Source organism: Penaeus chinensis, chromosome 35 (genome assembly GCF_019202785.1).
Source record: "Penaeus chinensis breed Huanghai No. 1 chromosome 35, ASM1920278v2, whole genome shotgun sequence".
Lineage (NCBI taxonomy): Eukaryota > Metazoa > Arthropoda > Malacostraca > Decapoda > Penaeidae > Penaeus > Penaeus chinensis.
In genome coordinates this window covers 22,845,640-22,854,861 of record NC_061853.1, presented here as the reverse complement: position 1 = coordinate 22,854,861, position 9,222 = coordinate 22,845,640, and the positions used below count along the sequence as shown (strand labels likewise).

The 9,222-nt window shown below is 33.3% G+C and overlaps 1 protein-coding gene across 1 annotated transcript; it reads right to left on the bottom strand.

Annotated features, from left to right (window-relative positions):
• Positions 1-2,609: 2,609 nt before the first annotated feature.
• On the bottom strand, positions 2,610-7,507 carry LOC125044099. Its single transcript, XM_047640550.1, has 2 exons — positions 6,798-7,507; positions 2,610-2,727 (listed from the first exon to the last, which is right to left on the bottom strand). The coding sequence occupies exons 1-2, from the start codon at positions 7,505-7,507 to the stop codon at positions 2,610-2,612; spliced, it is 828 nt and encodes a 275-aa protein (XP_047496506.1).
• Positions 7,508-9,222: the final 1,715 nt, after the last annotated feature.

Genomic DNA, 9,222 nt, shown 5'->3' with positions numbered 1-9,222 from the left:
TTTGTGCGCTTACTATCCAAAGGATGGGAAGATAAGCAGCCCCCCCCCCAAAAAAAAACAGGCTGTCCCTGCCCCTTCGCCTTTATAATCTGCGGGAATTCCCACACCTGCAGAGGTCATCTCTGATGGCCCCTGCGAAGAAAGCTATGGAACCGACCACGCTACCAGCACCGACAGGAGTTAACGCCCCATTAGCCCCAGAACCAGCTGCAGCACCAAACCCAGTACCAGCTTCAGCATCGACTCCAGCTCCAGCCCAGCCCTCACTACAGCAGGACAAGCAAGAGTCTGATAGTGAAATGAAGGATCTGCTACAAAGGCTGCTCAAGCAGATGGAGCGGATGATGTTTATGATGCAGCAACAGATGGTTCAGTAATCCCAATTCCAGGAAAGGATGTCTGCGTTTCTCCCCTAGCAACAGCAGCTTCAGCCTGCAGTGGGCCTTGGGAATGGTCAAGTGATAAGTGATGGTTCCAAATAATCTTTTGAAATGTATTACCTGGAACATCAACAATATACAGAAATGCAAGGCAACCTCTCTCAGTATCTTCATTCTGAAGATGTTGATGTGTTGCCTTCAGGAAGTCAGAACTGAAGCTCGTTATGCAAAAATTATAGGTTACACATTGCTAATCCTTCTACAAGAGGACTTGGTAATTACATTTAAAATCCCATTCCATCAAAAGTGATTGATGAGAAACGTGGCAACACGTGCCGAATATTTTTGCCGAAAATTTTTGTGTTAAAATATTTTTTTGATGCTAAAATCATTACCATCATTAATGTATATAACCCACATGATAGTGAAGTGGTACCAAAGCCTCCTGACATTATGATACATAGTGATACTGTCTTATTGTGTGGGGATTTTAATGCTGGTCATCCTTGCCTAGGCTCTGAGGGAAGCACCATAGATAAAAATGGTAAAGTTTATTATGATAATTTATCTCCAAAACACTAGTATCCCTATGCACCTGTTATGTCCCTTAGACAAGACTCATTACCTAGGTGGCAAATTAGATTATATAGCTCTATACAATCAGCACACACTCCCAAGCATTGCGAAAGTCATCCCATCCATAGCCAGTGACCATTGGTGCATTAAGTATAACCCTCCCATTTTGCAAAAGAAGCCCATCCCCGCCACGTCTTTGATATTATATTGCTACTAAACATCATGATGAGTTTATTGAAGGGATTACTCTTACCAGCCTTAATCATTTTCATGAAACTCTGTCAATAAGTTGGTAAATCATTAACCAACTCCCCCCCTGAAACCCTGTCAAACATTGGTCTCCTATGAGTAATGTGTGGAGGGACATCAACAAGATTAAAAGCAATGCATACAATGTGACTCCTCACATTCAACCAGAAAGGGTAGCTTTGTCACTCCTCAGTAAATACTGCAAAAAATCCTCTCTCGATAATCTTCCATTATCCATACACAGGTGCTCCCTTAAGTTAAAACACGAAAATGAAATTGACTATCAGTGCCAACTTCTAGATGCACCAGTGACAAGTCATCATGAACTTCTTGCAGCCATTAAGACTAGCAAATCCACTGCACAGGGGATGATGGAATTACTTATGACATCCTCCGACTTCTTGCAAAGGTACAGGTAAAGGGAAGGAATTCTCTCCTTGATCTCTTTGACTTAACAAATATTTCAGGTATCTTGCCCACTGTCTGGAAACAAGCCACCATTATTCCCATCCCAAAACCAAGATCCCCTCATGAATTTAGACCAATTTCTCTGACATCCTGTCTCTCTAAAACATGTGAAAGAATTCTTCTCACTCGTCTGCTCCACCAGATCAAAGATGAAATTCATCCATAAGTTTTTGGTTTCTAAAAAGGGAAAGGAACATAAATGTGTTTAGCCCAGTACTTAAATGGAAGTAATGCAGTCTTCTTATTTCATATATTTCAAAGGAGCATTTGACAGAGCCTCTCCTGCTGCAAATCTCCATGTATGAACTCTGCTAGGAGTTATGGGCAAGCTTCTGCTATGGATAAAGGATTATCTATCTTTGAGAAGAGCAAAGTTATTGTACCAAGCCACCTACAGTGCTTATGGTGAACTAGAGTTAGGCATTTCACAAGGTGTAGATTTGTCCCCTTCATTATTTAACATACGTTTCCACTCTCTTTGCAAGCTCAACAGTCAGTTAGGAGACCTATGCAGTGCCACATCCTATGCTGATGACATTCTCATTCAGGTCTTTGATAGGGGGGAATATGTTCTCCAGCAAAAAGTGTGCTTCCCTTGAACTTTTCCAAATCTCATAAACTACCATACATTCCAAGGTTAGGTGGACAGGGTAGTGCAAAAACTGATACCTATAAGTATCTTGGTGTCATGGCGATTGCTCCCCACGACACGAGAATTTAAAAAAAAAAAAAGTCAAGGAACGTTCCTTGGTTTGTTTAAATACATAAGTAACAGATATATAGGTGCCTCCCTAAGAGTCCTAAGTCCTGTATATATCCCTTGTTAAATCAATGATATTCTATGCGAGCCCAGTTCTTAGTATGTTGCCACAGAATGGTCTCAAAACAAGATCATGAGAATCATTCTTGGTTGCCCAATGACTACTAAAGTTCTTATCATGAGGAAAGAGCTAGACCTCCCTTCAATTCACAAGTCGTGTCACCCAGGTCAACACCATACTCGGCATCAGACTTCTGCAGCTTCAATCCATACCACAAATTTCCCTTGGTTTGCCTAATGAGATCAATTCCAAAGTTCGGCATGCCCGGTGCCCTCGACACTCCACTCTATCATTATTATTATTATTATTATTATTATTATTATTATTATTATTATTATTATTATTATTATTATTATTATTATTATTATTATTATTATTATTATTATTATTATTATTATTATTATTATTATTATTATTATTATTATTATTATTATTATTATTATTATTATTATTATTATTATTATTATTATTATTATTATTATTATTATTATTATTATTATTATTATTATTATTATTATTATTATTATTATTATTATTATTATTATTATTATTATTATTATTATTATTATTATTATTATTATTATTATTATTATTATTATTATTATTATTATTATTATTATTATTATTATTATTATTATTATTATTATTATTATTATTATTATTATTATTATTATTATTATTATTATTATTATTATTATTATTATTATTATTATTATTATTATTATTATTATTATTATTATTATTATTATTATTATTATTATTATTATTATTATTATTATTATTATTATTATTATTATTATTATTATTATTATTATTATTATTATTATTATTATTATTATTATTATTATTATTATTATTATTATTATTATTATTATTATTATTATTATTATTATTATTATTATTATTATTATTATTATTATTATTATTATTATTATTATTATTATTATTATTATTATTATTATTATTATTATTATTATTATTATTATTATTATTATTATTATTATTATTATTATTATTATTATTATTATTATTATTATTATTATTATTATTATTATTATTATTATTATTATTATTATTATTATTATTATTATTATTATTATTATTATTATTATTATTATTATTATTATTATTATTATTATTATTATTATTATTATTATTATTATTATTATTATTATTATTATTATTATTATTATTATTATTATTATTATTATTATTATTATTATTATTATTATTATTATTATTATTATTATTATTATTATTATTATTATTATTATTATTATTATTATTATTATTATTATTATTATTATTATTATTATTATTATTATTATTATTATTATTATTATTATTATTATTATTATTATTATTATTATTATTATTATTATTATTATTATTATTATTATTATTATTATTATTATTATTATTATTATTATTATTATTATTATTATTATTATTATTATTATTATTATTATTATTATTATTATTATTATTATTATTATTATTATTATTATTATTATTATTATTATTATTATTATTATTATTATTATTATTATTATTATTATTATTATTATTATTATTATTATTATTATTATTATTATTATTATTATTATTATTATTATTATTATTATTATTATTATTATTATTATTATTATTATTATTATTATTATTATTATTATTATTATTATTATTATTATTATTATTATTATTATTATTATTATTATTATTATTATTATTATTATTATTATTATTATTATTATTATTATTATTATTATTATTATTATTATTATTATTATTATTATTATTATTATTATTATTATTATTATTATTATTATTATTATTATTATTATTATTATTATTATTATTATTATTATTATTATTATTATTATTATTATTATTATTATTATTATTATTATTATTATTATTATTATTATTATTATTATTATTATTATTATTATTATGATTGTTATTATTTTTATCATCATCATCATCATCATCATCATCATCATCATCATCATCATCATCATTATCATTATCATTATTATCCTTATTATCATTATTAGTATTTTTATTATCAAAACTATCATCATTAATATTATGACTTGCTATAACTACTACCATAATCATTATTACTATAATTGTCATTATTACTATTATTCTTATGTTTTATTCTTATCTGTTAGTAAAAGGATATTTATCCGTATTCTGAAATAGTAATGAGTGCTTTAAGTCCTTTTGTTTCGTGGAAAAAAAAAATCTTGAAAGAATCTCCGAATTGGAATCCAATGGAACGTCAAGGAATTTCATGAATAAAACACATCATCAATTTTGATTTTTTGTTTCCAATACACGATCTTTTTCCATTATTATTTTTTTTTTTGTATATAGATATTGCGTTGGAAGGGGATTGCAGTTGCCATACAAGTGAACAAGTGAATAAGTGAACAAGTGAACAAGTAAACAAGTAAACAAGTAAACAAGTGAACAAGTGAGCAAGTGAACAAGTGAACAAGTGAACAAGTGAACTGCTTACAGCGTTTTAGTTTATATAGTCGACTGCTATTTCAATTGTTTTACCCATTACCATGCTGCCTATAATCAACCCACGCATTATTTCTTTATACAGAATTTTAATGAACGTTTCGGGCGTTGCTGCTCGTTAGTAATTATCAAGAATTATATATGTGCATATATTAGGATAAATCAACATGAGAGGCAAACAAATGTAATAACGAGCAAAATGCACTACATAATTATATTTTCGTATGTATAGTCTCACTACCCCAGTGAATTCGCCTGGGGTTAAACTGTACTTTTCACTTATTTATTTTTAGATTCTTACCCTCCGATCACCACACCAGCAGATATTATGAACATACAATTACCTATCATAAACGTGGTTCTAATCATTTTATTATTGACTTAATCATCAACGAAGCCCAACTGTGAGACTATTTTTTTTTTTTTTTCTCTCTTTCTCTCTTTCGTTCTGTTCCTTCTTCTTGAGTCTGGCGTATTTCAATTTTTTTAAATAAAAATAATTACATATAAGAATATAAGGTTATGTATCAAGGCACATATAATTAGATAGAAAAAAGTAAATCAAATAAAACATTAATAATTGTGAGACAATTTTTTTTTTTTCTCTCTCTCTCGTTCTGTTCCTCCTTCTTGAGTCTGGCGTTATTTCAAATTTATAAAATTAAAATAACTACATATAAGAATATAAGGATATGTATCAAGGCATATATAGTTAAATAGAAAAAAAGTCAATCAAATAAAACATTAATAATGTTTTAGTGAACACGAATCACGAATCACCACTTTACAAATATCTCTCCCCCTCTTTTGCCCTCATATACAAACACCGAAGACCAATAACGTCACCAGGACAATCAAGAGAGAAAGAGAGAGAGAGTCTCCCCTTAAAGAAGAAAAAGGCGAGGACAGAAAAGGGGGAAAGAAAGGGATAAAATCTGGATAATATTTGTTCGTAAATAAGGCTTCGAACCGACGCTCGCTGGTCAACAAACGCAACGCGGTCAGAAAAGCCTTTTTGAGTTCGGTAAATACGAGATAAAAAAAAAATATATATATATTAACTTTTCTGTCGATTTTTTATATATATATAATTATACAGGAGTCGTGTTTATATATTTATATATATATATTTTTTTTTTTTAACGATTTATTCATTTTGTCATTGGAAGTTGACGACGGTGCAAATTAGAAGCCTCTTTGAGTTGGGCAAAGACGAGAGAAAAAAAATATATATATAATAACTTTTCTGTCGATTTTTTTTTATATATAATGTAGGATTCATATTTATATATACTTTTTTATGATTTTTTCATTTTGTTGTTTAAAGTTGACGATAGTGCAAATTAGAGGCCTATTCGGCAAATACGAAAAAAAAAATATATATATATATATACATGCGATAACTTTTCTGACGATTTATTTATAAACCTACAGGTTATAGAGTCGTGTTTTTATTGCTTTCTATATGTTGGTTTATTATTTTGTAGGAAGTTGAGGGTACATTTGATACAGGGCTCTTCTTCTTCTTCTTCTTCTTCAGGCTTTATTCCCAGCTCAGCTGGGGTCGCCGGTGCGGATCCTTTTCCTCCATGCCGCTCTGTCCTTCGCATCCTCCTCCGTCACTCCCGCTGCCGCCATATCCTCCCGAACACAATCCTCCCATCACCGTCTCGGTATGCCCCTCTTTCTCCATCCTACCGTCATCCTCCTCACTCTCCGTCCAACGTATTCCTCCTCTCTCCGTACCACATGTCCTAGCCATCTCAACCTGCACTCCCTCAGCTTCTTCTCTATTTCGCCTACCCCCATTGTCTCTCTGATGGTGCTGTTTCGTACCCGGTCTAGCCTGGTCTTCCCCAGTGAGAATCGTAGCATCCTCATCTCAGCTACTTCCATCTTCCTCTCTTGTCCCTTCGTTACCGCGACTGCCTCCATCCCATACAGCATCGCCGGTCGTACCATTGTCTTAAATATCCGGCCCTTCAGCTTTGCTGGGACCCGTCTGTCGCATAGCAGCCCAGTGATCTTTCTCCAAGCATTCCATCCCGCCTGATTCCTCTTACCAACCTCCTTGTCTGATGCCCCGTCGCTTTGCACTGTGGAACCAACGTACTTAAACTCTTGGACTCTGTTCAGCTTCAAACCCTGCATTTCTACTGCTCTCTCTGGATCTTGATCCCCCATACAAAGGTACTCTGTTTTATGCCTGCTCACCTTCATCCCTCTATCTTCCAATGCTCTTCTCCACTGCTCCAGCCTCTCTTCCACATCCTCATTTATCTCCCCGTTCAGTGCAACGTCATCTGCGAACATCAGGTCCCATGGGGCAATCTTCTGAACTGCTTCGGTGAGACCGTCTATGACGATGGCGAAGAGGAATGGACTTAGTGCAGATCCCTGATGGAGTCCAACTTTAACCTGGAAACTTTCCGTAGTTCCTACCATGCACTTTACATTTGCCTTGCTGCCTTCGTACATATCCTGAATGAGCCAGATGTATTTCTCTTGCACTTCTTTTAGCCGTAGACAATTTCACACCTCTGTTCTTGGCACCCTGTCATATGCTTTCTCTAAGTCTATGAATACGCTGTGCAACCCCTTCTGGCCTTCTCTATATTTCTCCATCAGCTGTCTCTGGGCAAATATCGCATCTGTTGTGGACCGGCCTGGCATAAAGCCGAACTGCTGCTCTGATATATCCACCTTCTCTCTCAATCTCTTCTCTATAACTCTCTCCCACATTTTCAGCGTGTGTGCCATCAGTTTGATTCCTCTGTAATTTCCGCAGTCCTGGATGTCTCCTTTATTCTTAAAGATAGGTATTAGCGTGCTCTCTCTCCACTCGTCAGGCATTTTCTCAGTTTCCATTATCGTGGTGAAGATTTCCAGCAGTATGATGACACCTGTCCTTCCTAAGACCTTCCATGCCTCCACTGGGATGTCATCCGGGCCTGTTGCCTTGCCCTTCTTCATTTTCCTCAATGCTCTTTCCACCTCAGCTGTTATCACATCTATCACCTCTTCGGGTCTTGCTTCTATCACTCTGTCAATTCTGTCATTTTCCACGTTCATCAGCTGTTCGAAGTATGTTCTCCATCTCTCCTTGATGTCATTTTCATCTGTCAAGACTACTCCGTTCGCATCCTTCATCTGCTTGCCCTGATACACATCTTGCGATTCCCGATGTTTCTGCTTTGCAATACGGATCGCTTTCCTTTGTCCTTCATTGTCATCTGTCAGGCTGTCATACAAATCTTTGTATGCTTCTGCTTTTGCCCTTGCTACCGCTACCCTACCTTGTTTGCCGCTTTGTACGCTTCTATTGTCTCCTCGCACCTGTTAAAGTCTTTTTGCTTTTTCATCTCCTTTTTCACTTTTACTGCTTCTTGTACCTCGTCGCACCACCACCACGTTTCCTCCTTTCTTCCTGGTTTCCCTGATGTTACCCCCAAAATCTCCTTCGCTGTATCTTTTAACACTCTGCTGGTTTCTTCCCATGATTTCTCTCGTTGTTCATTGATTGCCGCCATTGCCTTTTCCACAAACTTCTCTCTTTGCTCGCTCTCATTCAGTTTCCACCATTGTGTCTTCCTTGTCCTTTCTCTCTTTTTCGTTTTCTCTGCCTTGACTGTCGCTGTGCAGGTGACTACTTTGTGTTGTTTTGCTACGGCTTCTCCTGGCAGTACCTTGCAGTCTTGTACCCTTTTTAGCTCACTCCTTCTGCAGATGATGTAGTCCACTTGGGAATTCACACCGCCACTGGTATAGGTGATCCTTCTGGAGTTGCTTTTCTGGAAGTAGGTGTTTGTGATCGCAAGATTGTTTGCCGCCACAAATTCCAGAATTTTGTCCCCCTCTTCGTTCCGTGTTCCAAATCCAAACTTCCCGATGTTGCTTCCATACCCATCCACTCCTCCTCCTACATGACCATTAAGGTCCGCTCCTATCCAGACTTTCTCCATCCCTGGGATCTCTAGCATGACTTCTCCCATGTTCTTCCAGAAAATTTCCTTTTCCTCCGCATCACACCCTACCTGTGGGGCGTATGCACATACAATGTTGACGACCTCCTTCACAAGTTCCATCTTCACCCACATAACCCTGTCCGACTTTCTATGTACCTGTAGTACACCTTCCTTCATTTCTGGATCCAGCACTATCCCGACTCCATTTCTCTTTGCCTCATGTCCTAC

Excerpts from the sequence above, each read along its gene's own strand:
- LOC125044099 (XM_047640550.1), bottom strand. The coding sequence starts at position 7,507 with ATGTACGAAGGCAGCAAGGCAAATGTAAAGTGCATGGTAGGAACTACG. Across the intron at positions 2,728-6,797 it reads AAGAAGCTGAGGGAGTGCAG|GCAAACCAAGGGAAATTTGT; the intron begins GTTGAGATGGCT and ends TGATCTCATTAG.